Consider the following 25,590-nt stretch of genomic DNA (forward strand, 5'->3'; position numbering starts at 1 on the left):
AGCTTCCACAACCTTCTCATTGGCTCAGAAGTCAGAGACCCGGAGTATAAAGAGGGAGTCCGCTCTCGCAGCTTCTCCCGCTGGCACGAGCTCTGGATCCACTTCAGCTGACGGGAGAATTTACCTTTTACGCGCAGAGGCTTGAGGCTGCAGACGCGCAGCCGGCGATCCACTCCTCGAAAGACGAGAGTCCATCAGCCAACAGGTTGGTTTATATTTCATGTCCATGGGAGACGAGGCGTGTGTGAACGCAGCTTCTTCTTTTTTTCAGAAAAAAAGTTTTTCGTAAAAAAAAAGCTCAGATTTTTCCGCAGATTTTCCTTGACTCATTAAATGAGTCTTTCATTGAGCAATACACCTTCCAAAAACTTGTTTTTAATGAGAACAAAACACAATTGTAGTTTGATTTGTTGAAACGTTGACTTTGTTTGAGATAATCGCAATAGTACAATAAGAGAAGATGAAGTTGTTTATATTTGTCTATTGCTTCACAATTAAAGTGCTCTTTGGAAATACTTAGATGATCTTTTGAAAAATTAATTGTGAAAGGAATGTTTTATATTGGCTGCTTAAATGCTTATTCGTATTTTCCTTTACTGAATTTCTGGTTCAAGGGATTTATTTCAACTACAGTCTAAAATAAAGACACGTAATTAGGGCTATGCCTTAGGAGGAATACTATTTGATCAACAATATTACTAAAAAGGCGAACATCAACAAAAGGGGATAATTGTGTTGTTATATGTGTGTTTTTACCTCGTTATGCATTACTTTTCTGTTCACAGAGTTAAGTGTGAGCGGAAGTGTCTGAGTGGACATGTGGCTGCTGGAGAAGCTGCGTAGCTCTGTGGAGACCAAACCCCATCACCCCCAGACAATAGAGGCCATTCCTATCTCAGTTTATGTCAATGTCATGACTCCAGCAAAGATCCCTGATTTCTTCATCCCCCCTAAACTCATTTGCTGCCCACCAGAGGAGTCTCTAACCCCGGAACTTCAGCACTTCTCCACATTACGACCCTCTGTTTCTGAACATGCCATCTGCAGCCAGAGCCCCAGAGCCCGGAGCAGCAAGAACCCCTGCAGCCCTCGCCTCTTTTCACGCCTGCAGGGAGGGGACACACGCAATCTCCAGAAGTCAGCCAACCGTCACATCATCCAAATAGAGAGTGTTGAGGAACCGGGTCCGGGCTCTGTGGACACTAACGCTGACCCCCAGTCACAGACTGCAATGTCTCTGCCTTATGTCCCCAAGGCTCAGACCTCATATGGCTTTTCCACCCTGGTGGAGTCTCCTCATACCCGCCGCAAGGAGAGCCTGTTCCACAGCGACCCCAACAGCCCTCTCACCTCCCCGAACTCCCAAAGACGCTCCCATGGGGGGGCTCTTCTGGCCCCAGCTGACCCAAACTCATACCGCTATTTCAGCGGCGGAGAGAGCGACACCTGCTCCTCAGCAGAATCGTCCCCCTTTGCCTCCCCCCTGCTGTCCCGCTCTGCCTCCCTCCTCCGCTCCATTACCCAGGAGACACAAGCCAAGGTGAGCAGTGTTTCTGTCAGCGTAAAAACATGTTTTCCTTGTTTGAGTCACACTGAGGCTTCTTTCTGTGTGTTAACCTGTTGCTTATGTTTACCTCTCCCTCCCTCAAGGTGTCTCGTGCCAAGCGCTCCCTGGCACGCCACAGTTCTCTCTCCACTGATGAATGCAGCTCAGCAGACACCAGCCCCAACATGCAGCGCCGCCACATGCGCTGCCCTCCCTCTCCCGCCTACCGTGGATGTAAAGGCAGAGGCCGGGGGGCCACAGCGTCAGACCTTCTGCAGCGTGAGCACACCATCAACCTCCACAAGGGGGGAACACTGAGGCTGAGCACCCATTACGACCCAGAGGCCGCTCGGCTGAGGGTGCGTGTGCTCACAGCCGAGGCCCTGTATGACCAGCAGACTGACCTGAGAAGCATCAACTGTTGTGTAGCACTCTACCTGAACCCTGGCAAGCAGCAGAAACAGAGGAGCACCATCATCAAGAACAGCAGGAATCCAGTATTCAACGAGGACTTTTTTTTTGATGCGCTGCCCCAGACACAAGTAAAGTCTCTGGCCATGAAGATAAAAGTAGTGAACAAAGGAACCAGTCTGCGGAGAAACGTGCTTCTCGGCGAAAGGGAGGTGCTGCTCAGTGAGCTGCTCGCAGGCCTCTAGGGAGTCCCTGCAAGACTGGGTTCAAAACAAGCAGCTCCACATCTTGAGGGCTCAGATCAGTCTCAATAACTGCAAATGCACACAGAGAGACTCACAAATGCAAACACAAAGATTCACAAATGTCATATATATTCAGTCTATGTTGAAAAAAACGCATCGAGCCACGACAGGGGAGTCTCAAAAACCTGTGCAAAAAATGTGTAGCGATCCACAAACAAATGCAGTGCGGTCCACAAACCAACAAATCGCACATTTATTTATGTGTGCATTGGAATGTATTTGTGAATCGATCTGCGTGCATTTGTAAATCGAATATATTTGTGAATCTTTATGTTTGCATTTGTGAGTCTCTCTTTGTGCATTTGCAATTATTAAAACTGATCTGACCCCATACTTCTCTGGCTACGTTGTTGTCCCACTGATCAGATCTGATGAATTCTGGGCAAATGAAAGCATGCTGATGACAAGGAAGTTGTATCTTCCATATTGTGTTATGTAAATCAATGGACAACAAAAAAAGCTTCTGTAGAATAAAAGTCCCACTTTATCAAGCAGCCATCACTAGCCTCTTTACAGAGTTCTGTCCAGGTAAAACAAACCACCATTATTTACATGCTTACCAGTGTATTATTAATGTGACCAGTGGAGTTGTTGTCCTTGTTTGTGTATTTTTCTCGAAGCACTGAGTTACAAAAAGTGTTGCCTTCTCTCATGAGCATTGTGGTGTGGCTCAATATCATACCAGCTGTGGTACAATGATGATCTTGTTAAGGCTGGAGCTGGAGCTTTTGTAATAATGTCGTAATATAACTTGTGGGTTTTGCACATTCCTGTGTAAACTAATAATGCCTCTGTGTACTGGAAATAATTTATATATGAAAATCTGATTTGAATTGCCAATGGATGTAATGTTAATATGACTGTTACGTGACATGCTTTTGAACGTATAAATAAAAATGCTAAACTTTCACTGGGGTTTTTTACCCTCCGGCTTTGTCTCGGTGATTGTGTCCTCTAATAATTCAGCAGGATCAAGAGCAACCCCTCTGATTATAAACCCTGCCAATTTGTTCATTTTTGCAATTAAGTATAGGCTGGGAAAGGAAGGCTGTCATTTGTGAGGCTTTTAATACTTAATCTCGGCACATAATATTGTCTTTCTGTGCATTCAAAGTCCATGTTTAATTTTCAAAACATGTTCTTTATTCAGGCTGTGCTCCAGTGAGATTGAAATAGTTATTAATTAAGCATGGTAGGAGGCAAAGCCGTAGCCCCTGAACAAATAATGGCACTCATTCTCCTGCTTTAGAGGCTATCTTGATTTATATATGCAATACCTTTAGTAAATGGAAAGAGGAGGAATACAAAACATACACTGGAGCCGACACTCAGGCATGCAGTGCAGGTCCTACTCAGTACTGAAGAGCATGAGCCAAGTGTGGATCATATGCCTCCTCTACTGGTGAAACATCAGATTGAGGCCTCACAATGCCTGAGCAATATTGTCAAATTGAAAGGATCAAAACCATTCCTGCCAACTTTGAATTGACCGATGGCCTGTCTGGTGTGTCTTCTTTATTTTGGGGACAGGCGCTCGTCTGAATCTGAAAAAAAAAGAAAAATGCATTTCATGAAAAGAAACTCAGTTTAGACATCTCCATTTGCTTATAAAGCGCTGAAATAAGTCATAACAAGCATCCACGTGGGACACACTCATCTGTGAGGTTAAAGAAACGGCATTAGCCACTAACATATAAATTAAAAATGAGTTTAAACGGGTGAAGAGAAATTAAGTCAATATGTTTCCCTTTGTAGAATTGGTGAAGTACATTATTAAAGAGTGATTGTCTAATATTCTCTAAATTAAGCAAAACATCAGACGATAACCTATTTTTCTTTCAAAGATATTAAAGTCTCTGAAAACATATTTTCTCAATCAGCATCTTACTATTAATAATTGGGTCCTACATTAAGACAAGACTTCTTGCCAAAGTGAGAACACTTTTGATTATTGATGGTTGTCTTTGCGCTCTTCTTCACGGTTTGAAGTGTGATGGACTCACTTAAAAAAGTAGGTGCTGCATATGTCTGTGCATTAATCAGAATCAAGCAAACTCTATAATCCCAATCTGATGACAGTTGTTTCATGACTGATTAAGTTTGAAAAACACTTGAACTCCTTCATTAGATACATTGAGCTTGTTATTATGCCAATCGCTCTCTTTGGGATATTGAGCGAATGAAGAGGCTTTGCCAAAGTTATACTTGAGCTGCAACTCAGGCACTTTCATATTCACCAACCACTCACGCTAAAAAAAGATTACATCCGTTTTTTTACAAAGCCATATCACACAGCCAGCAAAGTAATAATGGACTCTTCTGTAGTTTGATGTTGAAGTTACTTTGTACATGACCACTGTTGCCTTGTTTAAATATATCTATTTATTTGAATTAGTTTTAAGAATACATACTATATTCTATGAAAAGAACATGAGACAAATTGTACAAAAATAATTGAAAATGCCATCCAGATCTGTGAGGCTGTCAGCATGCAGAGGTGTCATGTCATTACTCCAGTTTTCATATCCTTATTGATAGTGAATTTATTCAATGAATTCATAGCATATTATAATCCTACTCTCATCAACAGCTTCGATATGCATGCTACACTGCATTTATGAATGTGAAAGTAAGTGGATTATTTTTCATGTGCAGAGATGCCGAAGACAACGTAAATATCAACATTCCACTGTCCATTGTTCACGCAAAGCATCATGCATGTCAATATTCAATCAATATTTTTACCGTTGGCTTTGCATATGAGGATAGAGTAATGTGATCTCTTCAAGACTCTGCAGGATGTTCAGATGCATCATGTATGTTTCCATCTTACTATTTTGATGTGTATTTGATCGATGTATCTCATCCCCTTTTTAACATCAGGGTTCTAAAGATATTATAGTTATGTGCTATTTGAATGTCCGAACACCACAAAGGAAAACAAATGACTTCCGTTGTAAAACCACTCTGCAACTAACACAGGATACAGTGAAGCACGGTGTAGCCATCTTGTTATTCACAACCCTATTAATGTGACATGAGCTGTGTGCTCACAATGCAGGGGCCTCAGACGCCCTCTGACTGTGTTGTTGAGTTGAGCTATTCAGCCTCTATAATTTAGACTCAAGACTTAAAAGGATGGCCAGATATGACCGTTGGTTTAGTTGATAGTTAAAAAAAAGAAGGAAAATGTTGTATTACAAAGACACACTCCTCTGTTCATATAGCCTATGTGTGTTGATTTCAAAATAACCATGCATTCGTGTGGGATTGTGTGGATGTATTTTGCAGGTATGTCCATATAATACCTCTCTATACGACCATGTTTTTGTCCATGGAGCAGTGTACCTCTCACAGTTGGTGCATTCAGTTTGTGAACCGGCCACCAGCTGGCTCTCTCTGTCCGAGGCTGGCGGAACAACCATAACAAACGAGCCCATCGGCTGATAGGTCATTTAAACCCCACGGTACATGGGACGTGTAGTTCTCTTTAAACGCACACAACCTCACGCTCCGGCACGGAGGACTTCCGTCTAAACTACGTCCCCCACAATGCACCGCTCCAATCGTAAACATAGACCTGTCAAACAACACACACGCCATCTTGACAGCACCCTCAAAATGGCAGAAAGATGCCAGCTAGAAACCGAGTCCAAATTAAGAGTTCCGCTCTCTGCTCTTTAAAACAAAGTCGTCCGTAAACGAGTCGTTATGGGGTCGGCGTTAGCACCGAGCCTGTGACATGGACGTGCCGACGGCGGTGTTCAGCGCGGCCAGAGATGGTAAGCTGAAACTTATCCAGAAGTTGCTGAGCAACAAAAGTGCAGAGGAGCTGGAGGCTCTCGCCGAGGAGAAAACGCTGGGAGGCACCCCGCTGCTGGTCGCCTCTCGGTACGGACACCTGGAGGTGGTGGACTACCTCCTCGAGCACTGCCGAGCTCATGTCGAACTCGGCGGGGCGGTGAACTTTGATGGCGAGACCATCGAGGGGGCTCCGCCGCTGTGGGCAGCCTCGGCCGCCGGTCACCTCCTGGTGGTCAGGACGCTCCTGAAACACGGCGCCTCGGTGAACAACGCGACGGTCACCAACTCCACGCCGCTGCGAGCCGCCTGCTTCGACGGCCACCTGCAGATCGTCCGCTACCTGGTGGAGCACAGAGCCGACATGGAGGTGGCCAACCGCCACGGACACACGTGCCTCATGATCTCCTGCTACAAGGGCCACAAGGAGATCGCCAAGTTCCTCGTGGACCGCGGCGCCGACGTCAACCGCAAGAGCGTCAAGGGGAACACGGCTCTCCACGACTGCGCGGAGTCGGGGAGCCTGGACATCATGAAGATGCTGCTGAAGTGCAGCGCTCGCATGGAGCGAGATGGATACAGAATGACCCCACTCCTCGCTGCGAGCGTCACGGGCCACACCAACATTGTAGAGTATCTCGCCCACCAGCCCCGCACCTCCCGAGAGGAACGCATCGATGCACTGGAACTCCTTGGGGCTACTTTTGTGGACAAGAAGCGTGATCTCTTGGGGGCGATGAGGTACTGGAGGAGGGCGATAGAGCTGAGGCAACCCGGGGACAAAGCTGGATCCCTGGCCAAGCCTCCAGCTGGCCCTCCCATCCCCGCCTATGGCTGTGCACAGGAGGTGAGCACTGCAGAGGAGCTGGAAGCCTTGATCACAGACCCGGATGAAATGAGGATGCAGGCTTTGTTGGTTCGAGAGCGCATCCTGGGGCCGTCCCACCCGGACACCTCTTATTACATCCGTTACAGGGGAGCTGTGTATGCTGACTCGGGCAACTTTGAACGCTGCATCAGCCTTTGGAAATATGCTTTAGACATGCAGCAGAGCAACCTGGACCCTCTCAGTCCCATGACCGCCTCCAGTTTCCTGTCTTTTGCTGAGCTTTTCTCTTATGTTCTTCAAGACCGGGCCAAAGGCACCCTGTCGACCCGCGTGACCTTTCACGACCTGATGACCGTGCTGGGGAAAAGCGTGAGGGAGGTAGAGAGAGCCGTGGCGCAGAGGGACAATCCTCCCGAGGCGCCTCAATTCACCAAAGCGATCTCCATCATCCTGCACCTCATCTTCCTGCTGGAGAGGCTGGAGTGCAGCCCCGAGCAGGAGCACCAGAAGAAGCACACGGTGTACCGCCTGCTCAAGCTGAACCCGCGGGGTCGCAGCGGCTTCACGCCGCTCCACATGGCCGTCGACAAGGAAACCACGTCCGTCGGCCGCTACCCCGTCGGCCGCTTCCCCTCCCCGGCGGTGGCGGCGCTGCTGCTGGAGTGCGGCGCCGACGTGGATTCACGCGACAGTGAAAACAATACGCCTCTGCACATCGCGAGTAACAACGGTTCTCCGGAGATCATGACGCTGCTCGTGAAGGCCGGGGCTCACTTCGACGCCACCAATGCACAGAGGAAGACGGCCTACGAGCTGCTGGACGAGCGGAGCAGCGGGCACCCGGCCCTCGCCCCGCTGAACTACGTCACCCTTCAGTGCCTGGCGGCGCGTGCCATTGAGAAGCACAGACTGCCGTACAGGGGACTCATCTCTGAGGAGATGGAGGCCTTCATTGAACTGCACTGACGTCCACTCCTGTCCCCCGATGAGGCACCCTGCACTACCCTGTTGTGCCCCATACCGTACTGTGAGCTGCCACCAGCTTCCTCCTCCCCGTCTGTGTCTCCTTTCGGCCTTTGCTTTGTCAGACATCGCTTTCGCAATAAACATCCAAATACAAATCTCTGACTGACATCATTCTAACATTGTCAAAATACAAAGCGATGGTTGATTTTCGCTGCTATTCAAAGCTGGTTGAAATGTACTTTCATGCATTTCCCCCCCTTTTTGTCTTGTTGTGCCGGTGAAAAGGAGACTTGCAGTATGACGCTGCTTGAGTGTGTTTGGTGGCTGGGCCGTATGAAAGATGAGGTTTAGTGATACTGGATTTATCTGAACAAAGTAGCCAGATAACATGCACGAAAAATGAAGAAATGGTAGCTCACTTGTTTCTTTTCTGTTTTTCTTCTGCAAATTCATTAGGAAAGGAGGGATTTGAACAAACTTGCTTGCTGGTGATTTTAGCTGATTCTACTTTCTGTAAACCGTCTTATGTTTCTTTGATATGGGAAGGTGTTTGAACTTTCTGTGCCACATGTCAGCCACGGAGCGATGTTCTGTTACAGTCTACTGGGGGAAACATGGGAAGCAACTAATTATCTACCTAATTCTAAGCAGAAGTAAAGTGGTGGCGCACATGAAGAAGATCCAGGACGTCTGTGGTATCCCTTGTGAGCATCTCCACACACACACATTACCTATGCAGTTTGTGATACGCCAATCAGAGGCACATTTTTCAAGCAAAAATTCATTACGTGAACCGATTCCACATGGGGTTATCCTTCAGTTTGACATGCTTATCTCAATATGGTAATAGATCAAACGGGTGATGGGTATCTCCTGAACTCACGAACAACGAATGTTTTCTTTGCATTTCTGCCTAAAGTGTGCCTACGGCCCTCGATTCGGGTTGATGACGACATCGACTGATGCATCCAATTTACTCAGGCAAAGAAGCAGCAGCAGAACGAGGACATATTGTGAAGAGCTGCACAGAGCTTGAGCCTCTTGTTGGTTTCTGTGGGGGAAATCCTCAAGTAAACTGGAATCATGAGTCAATTCTCTTTTGGAGTGAATTTTCCCTTTAACCTCAAGTGCAGTACACAGAAATGGATCGGCTGTTTCTGCGTCTTAGTCTTACTATTAATAGTCTCTAGTTTTATTTGTCTGTCTGTGCGAGGCACACGGAGAGGCTCTAAATCCTAAATGGAACACTTACATTGAGGCTGTGAACCGTCTCTGCCTTTCTCTCTCGCAACCCATTCATAACTCAAGAAGTGAGTTCGAGATACTTGAATAGAATTTAGTATCGCAACATATTCTTTGTGTGCTTGCATGTGTGGGTGATATTAGATTTGCTGTGTCTTTTCTACATGTTGGAAAATTGTATGTTGAATTGTTTGTGATTTGAAAACTAGGCACTATCTAAAAATTGAAAAGGATTTCTGTTTCTCTGCTCTGGTTTGTCACTAGTTCTTTAACGTGAGTGCTGTTGCTTATAATGGCGACATTTGCTTCATTTAGATCATCATTACATATTTAGAGGGATTGAAATGGTCACATGAAAGACATAAAAAGACCCGCGCAGCAGCCAAAAACATCCGATTTGCTTATTTCTAAAGTGGAAGAAGCATACTAAGTGTTGGTAGTAGATACAATTACAATACCCACTTGATTCAGCTCTTCAAACTAAACATGGGCTTTCCTCTGCTCACATGAACTTCAGGGCACTGAAATAAAGCATAACAGAAACGTGATCTTTCTGCGGCCTGTACTCTTCAGGTATAAATAGAGTGCAATTAACGTCACTGCTGCAGGGCAGCGTTGGAGACAGGGCACTTACCCTGCTAATTTTAGGGATCTTTTGCCCTAGCGTAAACTCTGGAAATGGGAATACTGTAACGCTATACCAGCGGGCAGGTCACGAGGTGACTGGCAGAGACGGCACTCAGACCACAGAGACTGCTTTATTCTGACTGAAAACAGATGCAATACGAGCAAGAATATATATTTACCTAAATATTGATGTCCGGCATGTGACGGGTGTCATGTGAGCAGAGTGAGGAAAAGAAGCTGCAGCTGCTAAAGAGGGGTTCATTTCGTGTGTCAACCCTGCTGAACAAGATCATACATCCAAGGGCACTGGATAGCTGCCCTGACCTCCGACCTCTCTGGAAAGGGTGCCGGGTGAGTGTGGTAATCATTACCATAGACATATAGAACATATTGACATTGGATGCAGGACCTAAGAGGTCCAAGACAGCCACAGTTGTTAATGTTGGAGAAAAAAAAATCCTTCTTCATGGACCTTGTTTCCAATGGCAAGTGAATGCAACATCACATAATGGTAACTTCCCACTAGATGTCACTATAGCAACAACGGAAATAAACCAGCCTTTGTCCCTGCAAGACACTGCAGCTTTCAGGTACAATCTGAAGCGATGACAGTCGGTGGATTTATTTTCTTTGTCTCACACTTTGTCAAATGGTCTTTGTGTCACAGCGAATAAGTTGTTGAGTGTTTTATTTTTAACCAAGTTATAAGGCAGAGCTGAGTATGCATGTGTGGTGTTTGTGGGTGAACATATCCCTGAAGTGTGTTTGCAGAGCGCTGCACGGGGATCAGCAAAGAGAACACACCTCCAACACCTCACATTTGGACCTGGAGGCGGTCGGTTCTGTCGTGTCGTGTGACCTAAATAAGACCAAATCTTAAGAAACACCAGCCTGTGTTCATCTGTGTATGTTTCAGTATCGGGGCTTTGCTCACGGATATGTCTACATTTTTTATAGATGTTTTAAATCTAAATGAGTGGAACAATAATTGTATATCAGATGTGGTCCATGTCTGGAGTATTTTACATTTTTATATCGTGAAGCAAATGAAAACAGCATAACATCTGTTTCTTTGTTAAGGGTCATCCATGCGATGCTTCCTTGCGAGCTACGATCGTGTTTTTGATTATTAGAGATTTTGATTGATTGAGCATGTGCACAAACACCTCTCAGCAGGCTGTAGCAGTGCAATTTAACAACACTACCATAAAGTTCAATCAACATTTTTCCAAAACAGCTTCCACTAAATCGGAATATTCAAACATTCATGAACGTTTGAATAATGTCGTATTAGACTGCATTAGTTTTAACAAGGTGAACCTAATACACTTAAAACTGAGCACAACACGTATACCTGTAAGGTTATTAACTCCACAAAAACAAATGATCTCATACAATGTTATTGTACCTCCCATGGTGTTATTAATAAATCCCCACAATGCCCCATAGTGATATTTTAAAGTGTCCTATGTAATTTAGTGAGGACGTTTTGCTCTGGAGGAGTAGGGGTGCGCTGGCTGGCTGCCAACAGCTATAATTAGATACTATATTATGTGAAACTACGGGGTTTCAAGGTGCTTATCTTCATTGTGGCCCCTGGGGAGCACTGGGGAGAACAAACTGTCACCAATGCACAGGACCGACCTGCCTCAGCACCACTTATTTTCCTCCAGTCAGCGATCCGGGGGTGGAGGTACGGGTGGAGGGGGGAAATTGGGCTAATAGGGGTGATGGGGGGGATACGGTTGCTATTGGAGACATTGCCTGCATCACGTCATGTGAAGGAGGGAGGGGGAGAGCTCCGGTGTGTTTGAGAGAGAGAAAGTGATAGAGGGGAGGAGAGGGAGGAGAGGGAGGGCATTAAGGAAGAAGGCAGGGAGTATCAATGACATCAACCAGCAGTATCTGAGGCCGTCCGACCGGCTATGCTCTCCCGACAAAGGGGCTGAGGAGCAGCCCGTGACCCGCTGCGTTCCCGAGAGCTCGGTCGACCGCCAGCAGGGAGAGGGACGCACCGGCGATGTGTGCGCGCATCCCCCACAAAGGCACACCGTGTTTTGAGCGCAGCTCCGCTGCCACTGGATTACATTTGTCCCTGCTGTTTCCGAGGAAGCTTCCTGCTGCACATCCACCCACATGAACCCAAGAGACAGTCCAGAAGCCGGAGCACTACACCTACCCAGGTAACCCGCACCCTTCCTCCTCTACAGTGTTCGCACCCCACACGGACGCGTTATGTGCACTTGTCGATTCGCCTTTTGGAAAGAAATACCTGTGTGTCGACGCCGCGGTGGCATTTCAACGTGAGTCTCTCTCAGGCGGTCTCCTTTGCGTTTTTCTCCCCTCGTTCATCTCTCAGCGTCACTTGAGACTTTGGGGTGAACATCGGAGCGAAAGGTTGTGCAGAGCAGGCTGGTTGGGGACAACAGTGCGAGTGCGCGTCCCCCCCCCCCTTATTGTTGGCTGGGCAGCATGAGGGACCGGGCAGACTGGCAAAGCCTTTGTTCCTCATCCGCTCTCATTTAAAGTGCCTTTTTCTGATGGCCCTTTAAAGCACTCTCCATGTGTAATGAGTCTGGTGTGAAGACCTATCCCCCCCCCAAAAAAAATCCATACAAAAGCATTGTAGAACTGAACTCAATAAATCTAGCACCTGCATCCTATAGATTTGTCAAGGATATTTAAAAGGAGGAAGCTTTAAGTCCACTTATCATTATCGTAGTATTACAAAGAGGCCACGGCAAAGTAGGAATCCTATTATGACAATGTCACACTTAACACCTCAGAGAGGGCTATCAGAGGTATATTAATAATCCTTATGGACCATTATTCTAATATTATAGTTTTTTTTCTGGTGTGGAAGGCACCAGGTGGCAAGGCAAATGGACTTATTTAACCCAACTCCAGACAATAGAGTGGTTGCTGCATCTTCTGATCCCAAGCATTACTTAAAACAAGCTCATCTGCACAGATAGATCTTTTGTAGTCCATAGACCTCTCGCATGTCTATAATTATACATAGTTTGATTTGCAGTCAAAGCAGCCACTCATGCATACAGGCAGAGTGTAATTTAATGATACATCGATTCATCCTGACACATTTTCCTAGGGCTATTCCTTGTTTGAGATTAAATCATGTACACTCCAAATGTCTGTTTAGGTTTCCTGTATTTCCTCTGCGTGGCCAGTGTAAACTGGAAAATTGCACTGTCGTGGTGAATCCGAGGGAGGTCTTCCTCCCCACACACAGATGGGAAATTTTCCCTCGGGCACCGTCCGTTTGCTGGTTATTGTTCCAGACCATTTCCACACCCCTAATTATTTTAATCAGTCATTTATACACATGGATTCCTCTCTTTAGAGTTTAAAAAAAAATTCCCTGTCTTTTCACCTCCCCTACGTGCTGAAAATGAAGAAAACCCAAGGCAACCACTTTCACATAGGCCTGGAATCTAGATATTTACATTTTCTTGACTGGGAAAAGTTATTAAATGAAGGCAGAATTATTTAACTGGCACTTTTCCTCTGGCTGTCTCTGTCTATGGGAAACAGATCAAATACGCACCTCTGTCCTCATGTAGACACTGCTCAGAATAGCTTCTAAAATGAGTGATGGCATGTACTCCCTTAAATAGCTTTTTACAGGGTTCAACCATGGGCCTCTATGGTTTCTTGCTCCTTCCGAGCAGATACCGCTGTGAGATCCATCCAGATTTGAATATGCCGGATGACGTGCGCTCCCAGTGGAGCCGCTTGGGTTTCACGTCAAAGGCCTTATTGAAGTATTATTCAGATTTATCCAAACTGCTCCCCTCTCTACTTCCCTCCCCTGGTTTTACATTTTATGCCCATCCATGGGTTTTGTCAGAAGCTCTTGTTGCACCAGTCAGCTGGAAGGACGGAGACTTTGATGCTGGCAGCGTAGCCACCTGTATTACAAGCAGACAGAAACTTTATTGTTGTCGAGGCATTGATATTAATTGACCTTTTCAAAGCCTTCCAAACTGGCTGCTCCGCTTCTCTGCCTGTTTATTCAGGGGCTGCTGGAAACAATGCCGGCGGCATGCAGAATGAACCCATTAGGTCCGGGCAATATGTTTGATGTAATAATAATATAAAAATAAAATATTAAGAAGATCATTGAAATGTGTATTTCTCAATAACTTTAAAGCTTTCATCCAGGTCCCATTAAAAATATTCAAACATACGTATGTCAAGTCAATTTTATTCATCGAGCTCAGATACTTTCTTTCTTTAGACCTTTGATGAGGGTAAAGAGCAACCCCTTTAAAATCATACAAAGACTTCAAGGAGGAAAATAAACTTCAGGAAGAGCAATGGAGGATCTAAGATGTGCAGTAAAAGTATTTATTCATTTAACATTTATTTTAATCAGGAAGTCCCCTGAGATGCATCATCCCGCAGAGGGAAAAGCAATATTATGGAATTTATGTCACTTAACATCCCTCTGATAATGTATGTATGACTGACATACATTTGCTATATACTAATGTAAATTGGCATTAAAAAAAGTGTCTTCATATTTATTTTAACCATAGCATCAAAGCCTATTATATATGATTGAGATGGGAAGACATCAATTACATATTACACAATACTATTTGCTGCAAGTAATATCACATGTCATGATACAAATGCATAACTATACTCTCCGCAAATAATGAATATGTGCATCATCAAATATCCATTAAACATGTACACATTATTGTGTCAGCTGTCACAATTGCATTATCATTAAATTACAGTGGATGTGACAAAGACATTTGTCCATAGATATTGTAGAACAATATCACTATTGCACAACATGATAATATAGTGTATCATCAGTTTGGCAAATGATCAACACAAATATTTAATAAATATCACCATCTTTTATATGTTCGCCTACATTTTCCCCTAACTGACTGATGGAGAAAGGTCATTTATTTTATTAATTGAAAACTATAATACTGAAAACCATTCTCAGTTGGTTGGAGAACTCTCAAACACAAGCCAAGTCATCATATTTTTAACCAGATGATCATGAAGAATTTTGTGTGTTCATCGTGTGTCCGTGTGTGTATGAGTGAAGGCAAAGATATATAGGTTGTGACTTGACGGATGCCCTTCTCCATATGAATCAGAGATTCTGATGGGTCAGCAGGGATGAATAATGCCCCCCCGCCACCTCTCTGCTCTTCCTCTCTTCTCCACCTCTTGTCTCCAGTCGTTTGCCTCTCTTTTCATCACAACTGCCACATCTGAAGACATCTTCATCTTCCTTCTTTCCCCTCCCCCACCATCCTCTCCTCCCTTGTGCAAAAGAAGGCATCATCTTGCCGCTGCCTCGCTGTCCTCCGTCAACCCTCCTCTCCACTTCAACAGCTAACTCCTTCTGCTCCTCCTGAAAAACATTTCGCTTTTGTCTCTTTCTGCATAAATGTTACTCCGCCTTGTTTGCGAGACAAAAAACAAGTTTCTTCTTATTTAATGAACATATTGAAGGCTTGTGTGTTTGCTGACATTTGCATTGGAAACGGCTAAATGTGTTGAAGTGCAGCTCCTTATCCAATGATGAGGGGTGGGAAGGTGCAGCCATTGACTCGGTTCGACAGTGACATCCCTGACTGACAGGAGTCCTTAGGAGGGGAGGGCTGACTGACAAGATGGCTGACAAAGCAGAAGACAAACTGCCTAATCAGATCTTGAAGAAAGAGCTGGGCACGGTCTACTTTGGAAGTGTAGTTAGCTGGCAATAAATGCTCAAATGCTGGAATATTCTATGCACCTTGCCTCAAGCGCTTGACAAGACCTTTAAGTATTTTCAACTCTTGGAGTGAAAAAGTCCCCCATGCATAGAGAGCTGGATGAATTAATTTGGGCTGGATGAGTGCCAAAATATTCTTGAGCTCTTGTGAAATGTGAAATAAGAATTTAATTTACATTTGCTTTATTCAGTATAATAATAATGGAGACAGTATGCCTGGGTCTAATATGGGTTATTATGATGGGTGCAGGGTGTTATATCACTATAGTAAATGTTGTGTGGCAAAAGACAACACATTATGTCATTATAGGTTTTATAGCCCTTTGGGGGGAATCTGTCCTACGTTTTTTTTAAAGCTTTTTTTATTTTTACAATGCTTGTTGGTCGGTTGGCCTATAGGATGGATTGCCATACAAAACAGACATTCATGTCCTCCTTTGGATGAATTGCATCACATAGATGACTACTTAACTTTCCATCATCAGCTAATTAGCACCTTTTAGCATGCATATGTACTAAACTGACATTATACGTGCTTGACATCAGCATGTGAGCATTGTCATTGTGAGCACGCTGATGTGAGCGCGTTGCTTAAAGCACCGCTGTGCCAAAGTACAGCCTCACAGAGCCGGCATATGGCTGTGGGCTGGTTTAAAAATGCCTAACAATACAAATAGGCCCGCTCTTCCACCTATCTAACTCTGAGTGTGCCACATTGTAGTCAGCTCTACAGATGCGAGAATAGAAACAGGTTTGGCACGCCTCCATATGCCAGTTAGTGAAGAACAGCTTTATTGCATCAGTGCAACAGTTCTGCGAAAGACCTTTACCAAGCAGGATGGAACGGGGACAACATCCAGGCAACGCTCTGCTCCCTCACCGCAGCCCACAGATATAGAAAACCTAAAAGCTGGAAGATTAGCCTCTTTCATTCGTGTGTGTGTGTGTGTGTGTGTGTGTTGACATGCCTCTTGAATGCAGCCTCACATTTGTTGACTGCAGGTTGGATGAAGTATTTATTTGACGGAGGTGAGAGTAATGGCTCGTCTTTGTTGGAAAGCATCCGTGTGCAAGTCTGTCACCGTTGACAAGCATTTAATCTCTTCACTTACTTAGACGCACTCTCTTAGGACACATTCAGTTTTTCTACTCCATTACTCCGGTTTTCAGTTCTTTTCACAACTTTGCCTTCCCTCAAGGAGAGATTCATTTGGCGTCACAAATCTCATCTTCATCCAGAAGTCATGCAATGGTTGGTTAGTGACAGCGCTGCAGAGGCTGGTCTGCTTTGTAGCACCTCAATAGGATTTGTTCACCAGCACACACAGCCTCACACGTCATTTCCATTCAGCAGTGAATTCTTCAGGTTAATGTTCAAGTCACCGGTAATCATGTCATGTATTGTATTGACTTTGCTAAACGCCACACACCAAACACTAAGCAGTGTGAGGTGCTAGTTATGTATCTTGGTGATCTCAGTATTGTTGCGGAACAGCGTTGGGAAATAATGAGCTCCCAGCCGATGACATATCATGTGACCAATCCAGGAAGGTGAAACCATGGCAGCACAAATACACGGGGGGAACATTGGATCATGGGCAAACGCTGCAGTGTTTCTCCATGAAATTAAAAAGCAACACCCAAAGAGGCCGGAGATATTTTACATAGACAAAGAATGAATAAAGGGTTACTCCAAGATTGAATCACTCGAGTGGGCGACAGTGAATGGGGCAGTATTGTGCCCGGTCATACGTTGCCATTTCAAATGTCTGTTGTGTAGATGCAAAAGATGCTATTCATTCTATAAACCAACTAAATGACATATCCAGTTGAAGTCCATTCACAGAGATTACATTGGGGATGACATCCCCATTGGTTGTGGATTCTATGTGAATGATGAATCAATGTGAGGTTAGCACCCAAAGCTCCTGTCATCACTCTCAAGACGAGCTTATCAACAAGCCCCAAAATCTGCTTTACACCACCCATCTTTGTCTCCTGACTGATCTGTAGGTTGTGCCAAATTGCTGGAAAAGGGAGTGTAAAAATGTCTGGCATGTCTCATTAATGAAGCACAATTGAAATATGTTGATCGGCCGGGAGGAAGACAATGACGTCTAAGAAGATGAAGGTGTTCTCTGTTGTCATGGAGCCTTGTCCTGCTCCAGGAGAAGCTCACTAATTGGCTGAGGTATCCGTGGCTGACAAGACACAACACTCTCCTGTGTGTGTGTGTGTGTGTGTGTGCGCGCGTCTGTGCGTGCCCGTGTGCTCCATGGAATTGTAATCATTCCTTTTATTGAGAAATGATAGTGAAGCCAACAGACACATATATAGATAGACAGACATTTATTGATTTATGCAAAGATTCCAAGGCGGGGCTTACATTTGAATGGGCACCGGCCCTGCAGTCGTATAATTTAAAACAATGCCTCTTCCCTCGTATGCCAGAGCTGTGTAACAATTAGGGATGTACATGCAAGTGCATAACTGTGTGGACATCAGTATGTAAATACAGTTCTCTCTCCCGCTAGGAGACGAGTCTGTGCCAGCCTTAGATATGCTAATTGGCCAGTGAGTTGACAAGGACTCAACCATCAGCCTGCGTAATGAGTCGCTGCACAAAAGAGCGGCTGCCTCCGAGGAGCAAGCAACAGGAAGGAGTCGCCGAAAGAAATTACGAAAATATGTTTGGCTGTTTGTGAGCTGTGTTGAGTGAACGTTGAGTGGGTGTCTGTGTGGTGATGCCGCTGTTGTCAGGTGAAAACCTACACCTGTCAGGGGAAACTGGATCCGCAAATTGTGGATTTTTTTTTTTTAAAGAAGAAAAAAGCCATGTCTTCGCTGGATGACATTGCATTTTTGGCATTAGCCCAAGGGGGGTTTGAAAGAGGTTTATGAGCCTAAGGCATTGAAAAATTCACTCAGCTCATGGAGGGGAGAGTAATCCTTAAACTTATTTCAAAGCATGAAAATTGTCGTAATCGAAGCTTTGAGGATTTCACCCAACAGTGTGACGCATAGCTCCCATTTGAACCGCATTTGGGACAAGTTAAAGCATAGATGGTGGGCACATTCAGACTGACTCTTACATAACTCAGTCATACCTTTCTCACCTTTGTTAAAGAAATATAAATATGAGAAACAACATTCAGCTGTTTTTGCAATTTTGTCCATTTAGCGCAATATCTGTAAGATTTGAAAGTATGTATAATATGCTTTTCTTATCTCTTTTCAGAATGGTTTGTACATTTAGTTTACATTTTGCAACGGCAAGCAGATGCAGTTACAAGAAAGTAACACGTGAAAAATAAGATCGCATTACATTAGAGATGAATTAAAGGACCATTAGTTGTTGAAATAATGGTTAGAGAATAATGTACTTTAAATTAATGTAATTTAAACCAACATTGTAGAACAATATATTCGAATACTAATGTGACCATATTTAATGATATTACAGTATCTCATATAAAGGAAATGTTAAGATGTACTGTAGCTGGCTCTTCCCAGCAGCACTAACTCTGACTTTCACTTCACTTTCCCTATAAACACTTTTACAGATTCGGTTCTGATCCCCTCCGATAATCTGCCCTATACTTTTATACCATTTTGGTAATACATTTCCTGCTTAGCAGGAGCCAGTCCATCTGTTGCTGGACCAATGCATCCATTACTGGATGCCTCATTCTATCTGTGTTGGTGTGTTTGACCTCGGAGCCCCTTTAAGATGCGTGGGTGCACATTTGCAGCACTATTGTTGGGCTGCAGCAGCTTTGCGATGTCCTAGACATGCAGCGATTGAGGTCAAAGGGAAACTTAGTTTGTTTATTTTGGCACATTAGGGATGGAGACGATTTCAGTCACGCTTCACTCACCAGCTGTTCTTTTGTTCCTCAATCACAAATCATTGTTTTCTTGGCTATGAAATGGGGTTGTGATGAACAAAAAATTAAGCACATCCAGAACGTTTTATGGGCTTTGAGTGATCTAACAACTGAAATGGTCAGATATACTGGAAGTGCTGGTGTGTGATTGTATTGATGTGCAGCATGAACGGCTAATAACGCCTTCACTTTGTGGTAGGATTAGACACAAGGGTCAGACAGCGAGGATGTTGCTGTAAATGTGGCCAAAATAAAGAAAATCAAAGCTTATCGAGTTGAGAAGATTGTGCACTGTTACGTCAGCAGCACTTTGGCATTCTGGTGTCTTATGCTCTATATACCGTGATAGCAGCAGGTGATCAGTTAATTAAATACTCAAGCAAAATGTTCCCTGCCAGGGAGAGCCAGAGAAAGGACGTAGGTAGATAACAATTTTCAATTCTGTTTTCTCATAAGCTATTTTTATCCCTTGGACATCATTATTTCATGATAATAAGAAAACCAGCATGGTTTTCTTATTATTCTGGAGATCACATAATAACGTATGAAAGCAAACTTCCCACTGCAGACACAGGGGACATGTGAGAGAGATTTGAAAGCTCTGAAACAAAGAAAGCACACGCCACGATACCTGAATACCTACATTTGTCAAAAAAGGGAGCTGGAGAATGCATCGTGCTTTAAATAAATGGAAACTTAAATCTGTCGGATACAACAAATAGACCGTAAGTAAGTCTGCACTTACTTCATACTATCCACTTTAACCATCTGAAAGAGAGAATACATCATGAATATTCATAAAGAAATACACAAGCGGGATTACATCAAACCATTAATGTTTTATCCCTCTATTTCAAGCATGAAAATTAAATCATATTTTCTAAAATAAATAGAACAAATACACATTATTATTATTATTATGATATCTAATTATTAATGTAACCTTTAGTAAACGTCTCATTGACATTGGAATCCTGTTATGCAAGAGACACCTGGCCACTGATTAAACAAATAACATTATTGAAATATTACTGACATGAGGCTAAGACACAGTGAAGAATGTATATGTAATTATGTAATTATAATTTCCCAAGAAAATACACCGTGTGGTAAGTTAACTTTATTATTCATTTTTATTATCAACTAAGCTATTATGTTTTGGGTTAACTAATGATTTAGTGTGCAATTAGTCATTGCATTCATAATTTAGTTTTGTAATTAATAATGCAATGAGGAGAATTGTAAATCATAATTTACCGCAGTTTGGAGTCGGCCAACAGTCAACCCCCCCCCCCCCCCCCCCCCGAATTAGTACATACAACAAATAATCAAGCAATCTAGATAGATAGATAGATAGATGTAGATAGATATATACTTTATTAATCCCTAAGGGGAAATTTGTCGTGACTAGCAGCAACACACAAGAATAAAAACAAAACACAAAATATAAGAAACAGGGATGAAAGATATAGAAGTATACAAGTAAAATACAAAACAAAATATATATGTAAATATACAACACACATGCATACACAACACACAACAACACTGACAAATCAAATACAAAAATATTAAATATAGACAGAGTGCAAAAAGCAAAGTGTGTGTATGAGTGCAGAGCAAATGAAATGAAATGTGTGTGTATGTGTGTAGTGCAAACAAATGAGATGTGTGAAGTGCAGATCAACATAGTGTAAGTATTCAGTTATTGCACTATGATCTGGCAAGAGGTGATCTGTTATAGAGCCTCATAGCCGTCGGCAGGAATGTTCTCCTGTATCTGTCCTTGTGGCAGCGGAGCGTGAGGAGACGTCTGGAGAAAGTACTCCTCTGTCCCTGTAGGAGGTGGTGGAGAGGGTGGTCCGGGTTGTCCAATATGGACAGCAGTTTCTTCAACGTCCTCCTCTCCACCACCTGTTCCAGGTGCTCCAGCTGGCAGCCGATGATGGAGCCAGCCTTCCTAACCAGTTTGTTAAGACGGCTGGTGTCACCGGCTCGATGCTGCTCCCCAGCAGACAATGGCAAAGTGCAGCACACTGGCCACAACCGACTGGTAGAATAACTCCAGCATCTTGCTGCACACGTTGAAGGATCGAAGCTTTCTCAGGAAAAAGTCGACTCATCCCTTCTTGTACACAGCGTTGATGTTGGCCTTCCAGTTCAGTCGGCTGTCGATGGAGACGCCCAGGTACTTGTACTCCTCCACCATGTCCACGTCCACTCCCAGGACACTCAGAGGTGTAGGAGCTGTCGCCTTCCTCCTGAAGTCCACCACCATCTCTCTGGTCTTGGCCACGTTCAGCCGCAGGTGGTTCTCATCGGCCCACTTTACAAAGTCACTCACCACTGCCCTGTACTCCTCCTCCCGTCCATCCCTAATACACCCGACCACTGCAGAATCATCAGAGTACTTCTGCAGATGGCATGACTCCGTGTTGTACTGGAAGTCACTGGTGTACAGGGTGAAGAGGAAGGGAGACAGAACAGTTCCCTGTGGGGCTCCAACATCACTGACCACCGTTCCAGACAGCACACGGCCCATTCTGACAAACTGTGGTCTGCCTGTGAGGTAGTCAGTGATCCAGGAGATGGTGGACGCGTCCACACCGACCACCCGCAGCTTCTCACTCAGCAGCAGTGGCTGGATGGTGTTAAATGCACTGGAGAAGTCAAAGAAAGTGACTCTCACAGAGACACCGGTTCCATCCAGGTGCGACTGAGCTCGTTGCAGCAGGTAGATGATGGCGTCGTCCACTCCCACATGAGGCTGGTAAGCAGATTGCAGAGGGTCCAGCGACGATTTCACCTGCGGCCGGAGGTGGGCCAAGACCAGCCTCTCCAGCACCTTCATCACATGGGAGGTGAGGGCGACCGGTCGGTAGTCATTGAGGCCAGATGGTGTTGACTTCTTTGGGACAGGGACCAGGCACGACGTCTTCCACAGCACCAGGACTTCCCCCAGCCTCAGGCTGAGGTTGAAGAGGCGCTGCAGGACACCAGACAGCTGGGTGGCGCAGGTCTTTAGGACCCTGGGGCTGATGCCATCAGGACCTTCAGCTCTGCGCTGGAGTAGTTTCTCCAGCTGTCTTCTCACCTGGTCAGTCGTCACAGAGAGAGGGGGAGGGTGGAGGAGCCCATTGTTATTGAGGGCTCGGTGGATGTGCAGCTCAGCAGGGGGGACAGAGGGGGAGGTGTTTGGGAGGTGTGATGTGTGGAGGAGACAGGAGAGGGCTGTGAACTGAACCTATTGAAAAAATAGTTCAGCTCGTTGGCCCTCTCCAGGGAGCCCCCTGGCTGTCTATCTCCCATCTATTAGTCAGAATGAAGTATTTCTGATGATGAGGACAAAAACTTCAATGAATATATAGCTAGAATAACTGATGAATGATAAACTGTGCCAGCCGTATACTGCTTGATCATGAAACACATAATAATGATCCTTCTTTGCTGTGAGATGCCATCTGAGTGATATTTGCTCTCAGCAGTGTGATTTGAAAATCCAGTAGCAACCTTGTTTGTATCAGCGATGTTGCCTCTGCTTGGCAATGTTTATTGCTATTTGGCAATACTTCCCATGATAACATGGTTTGGATGTTTGCTGCATCCAAAGTTTAATTTCAGCATCCTGCAGCAATAAGTCTGATAGAGATTTAGGTGAAGCACCAGTCTCCTGATTCATTTATATTCCGGGCAAACAATCTCACAATTTGAGTGACAGGTGTGTGTTCTTGTTAGAGAGGAGCCTCCGATAGTTTATTTTCACTGCTAAAAATGTAACCGGGGCGGTGCAGCTCATGCCTGCAGTAAGCCGTGCTCCATCCTGTGCATCTGATACTCAACGTGTGTGTGTGTGTGTGGGCGTGTGTGTTCATGCATGTGTGTGTGTATCTGTATATGTGTGTGTCTGTGGGCTGTGTGTTTAAGAGAGTGAAAAGGGACGTGTGAGAGAGTGAGTGCCAATCTCCCCCATGATGCTTTGCCATCTGCCATCTTTGTACGTGTGTGTGTGTGTGTGTGTATGTGTGTTTCATTTTGTGAAAGTAATGTGCCTCCAGGTTCCAGGATCACAGGAAGCGTGAGGTAATTTCAGTCCCAGCCTTTCCTTGTGTCCTCTTGTAATCCACGGCCCGACAACAACCTTTTCCTCTCCAAGCTGGCGCACAAAGCCATACATAATTTAATTTGAAAAATAAACATGTGTAGGCTATGAGTTCAGAGTCATTGGTATAAAGCAGAGGAGGACAAATTCAATTCAATTCAGTTTATTTGTAGAGCCCAATTTCACAAATTACTAATTTGTCTCGGAGTGCTTTACAATCTGTACACATAGATATCCCTGTCCCAAAACCTCACATCGGATCAGGAAAAACTCCCAAATAACCCTTCAGGGGGAAAAAAAAGGGAAGAAACCTTCAGGAGAGCAACAGAGGAGGATCCCTCTCCAGGATGGACAGAACAATAGATGTCATGTGTACAGAAGGACACATGACAAATGACAACGAATGTTATTTTATTTGTCAACCCTAAAACGCGTTGTGGTGCAATGCACAGCCAGAGGCTGGATTTAGTTTATCCTCCCATTGTGTTCCCCGAGAAGATATAAATAAAAAAGTAAGTTCTCTGATCTCTTTTACTTCTGTCGGGTTCCCTTAAGCACCGTAACACACATTTGTTCACAGCACTGGATGAGTATCAAAGCTTGAAGACATAAAAAGAACGCAGGCTTCCTATCAGGTGTACTTTCTCGCTACTACCATGCTGCCGCAGGAAACAGATCTGGTCTTTCTACCGTAGCTCGTTGTCATGGAGACAGGCCTTGTGGGACCATCTCAACCCACTTGTGGTGAAAGGCATCATGGGTAAAGGTGGGGGGGGGGGGTGAGAAAAACAAAACATGTCCTCTTCCAAGGGACCCAGTGGAGCGGGGGCAGGTTGGATGCCACCTAAACATTGTTATTGCATCAGGCTGCCGGAGCACAATAACTGGTGTACATTTCACCACCTGAGCTGCGGTGTCATTATCAGCCCCCCTGCAATAAATAGCACGTGTACCCCCATCAATCTCTCTGTCTGACTGACCATCTGTGTTGTCGCGCTGAAAAGGCAATAAGACCAACGCCTGCTGCCTCGTTTCTGGATGCTGAGCCAGATGATCGGGGAGAGCAGGTTGTCATATCTGTGAGGGGGCTGTAGAGGCTGAGGGTCTGAGTCACAAGAGCGTTCATGCTCACAATGGTTACGCCTTTTAATTCTGCTTCTGCGACCAGCACAGTGCACGGCTGATGCCGATCTACATCCGCGGAGAAGAAGAACGTGGTTTGGAAGTATTAAATACCATTAGCGCCACGCAGCGCAGACGTGCCCGGACTGGTCTGCTGCTGCGTCTGTGTATCTGTTTTTGGCTCGCTCCTCCAACATCCACAGCTGTAGGATGCTCTGAGCCCATTTATTTGAACTGTGTCAATGGACCAACAACAGCTGGAGCAGCTGCCGCAGGGGAAGAGGAAGAGGATTTGGACACAAGCAGGGGTTAAAGTGTGTATAGAAAGACGAGGTGCCACGGAGGAGATGGCGTCACGACAGAAGAGTTTACCAAAAAGGGAGTCGAGGAGGAGAGAAGAGAGGAGAGGGGAGGAAGGGGAAGAACGTAGGTGGGAGAAGAGGAGATGTTAGGAGTATAGTGACTAATTCAGGAGGGTAAGATGAAGGATTAGGGAGAGAGTGAGCGTCTATGGCAGAGGTAAAGAGGGCCTTGTCAGCAGGTGATGGACAACGGGGGGTTGGGGGGATACACTGAGAATGAAAGACAGGGCTGGACTGAGGTCACAGGGAGAAATAAAGGCCCCAGCGAATCCAGCACACAGGACATGGGGAGCACCTCATGTTTGAGTGGCCGTGTGGCTGCACGCTGAGCCGGCTTCCTAGTTAGATTAAAAGCGGCAAATTGAGTTTCCGTAAGAGGAGAATTTACTTAACATGCTGCCAGTGGTGCTTGAATGAGCCCTGATCAGATTTTTCTTATCACATTGTGCAATTGAAAAGGGGACGCTGAAAGCTTTTCTATTCAACGTCTATTACGAGGCGCAAAGCGTTGCGAAAACGAGCCCCTATCAGATAGACGGCCATGTTTTCAGATGAGCTATTCTTAGCGTACAGGAGCTGGCAGACAGTAATGTGTTTGAGCAGGTCATTAGCTCAATAAGTGGCTA

General features: G+C 44.9%; 3 protein-coding genes across 3 annotated transcripts in view; all 3 read left to right on the forward strand.

The window, feature by feature from the left end:
- Nucleotides 1-817: 817 nt before the first annotated feature.
- LOC130197712 (C2 calcium-dependent domain-containing protein 4C) lies at nt 818-2,250 on the forward strand. The gene is made up of 2 exons (XM_056420545.1): nt 818-1,540; nt 1,651-2,250. The coding sequence occupies exons 1-2, from the start codon at nt 818-820 to the stop codon at nt 2,200-2,202; spliced, it is 1,275 nt and encodes a 424-aa protein (XP_056276520.1). The 3' UTR covers nt 2,203-2,250.
- A 2,550-nt stretch (nt 2,251-4,800) lies between these two features.
- fem1a (fem-1 homolog a) lies at nt 4,801-9,333 on the forward strand. The gene has a single exon (XM_056420543.1). It carries the CDS (start codon nt 6,005-6,007, stop codon nt 7,856-7,858), a length of 1,854 nt encoding a protein of 617 aa, XP_056276518.1. The 5' UTR covers nt 4,801-6,004; the 3' UTR covers nt 7,859-9,333.
- Nucleotides 9,334-9,415: 82 nt separating this feature from the next.
- LOC130197719 (receptor-type tyrosine-protein phosphatase S-like) overlaps nt 9,416-25,590 on the forward strand; it is a 73,364-nt gene continuing 57,189 nt past the window's right edge. Inside the window, exon 1 of the mRNA XM_056420556.1 lies at nt 9,416-10,078. The gene's annotated coding sequence lies outside the window, so the exon portion shown is untranslated. The remainder of the gene's footprint in view (nt 10,079-25,590) is intronic.

The sequence above is a fragment of the Pseudoliparis swirei genome, chromosome 8, assembly GCF_029220125.1.
Source record: "Pseudoliparis swirei isolate HS2019 ecotype Mariana Trench chromosome 8, NWPU_hadal_v1, whole genome shotgun sequence".
NCBI classification, from domain to species: Eukaryota; Metazoa; Chordata; class Actinopteri; order Perciformes; family Liparidae; genus Pseudoliparis; species Pseudoliparis swirei.

What these genes read in the sequence shown, in the direction of transcription:
- LOC130197712 (XM_056420545.1), top strand. Translation starts at nt 818, where the DNA reads ATGTGGCTGCTGGAGAAGCTGCGTAGCTCTGTGGAGACCAAACCCCAT. An exon ending in CCCAGGAGACACAAGCCAAG is followed by an intron (nt 1,541 to 1,650) that starts GTGAGCAGTGTT and finishes CCCTCCCTCAAG; the next exon opens with GTGTCTCGTGCCAAGCGCTC.
- fem1a (XM_056420543.1), top strand. Translation starts at nt 6,005, where the DNA reads ATGGACGTGCCGACGGCGGTGTTCAGCGCGGCCAGAGATGGTAAGCTG.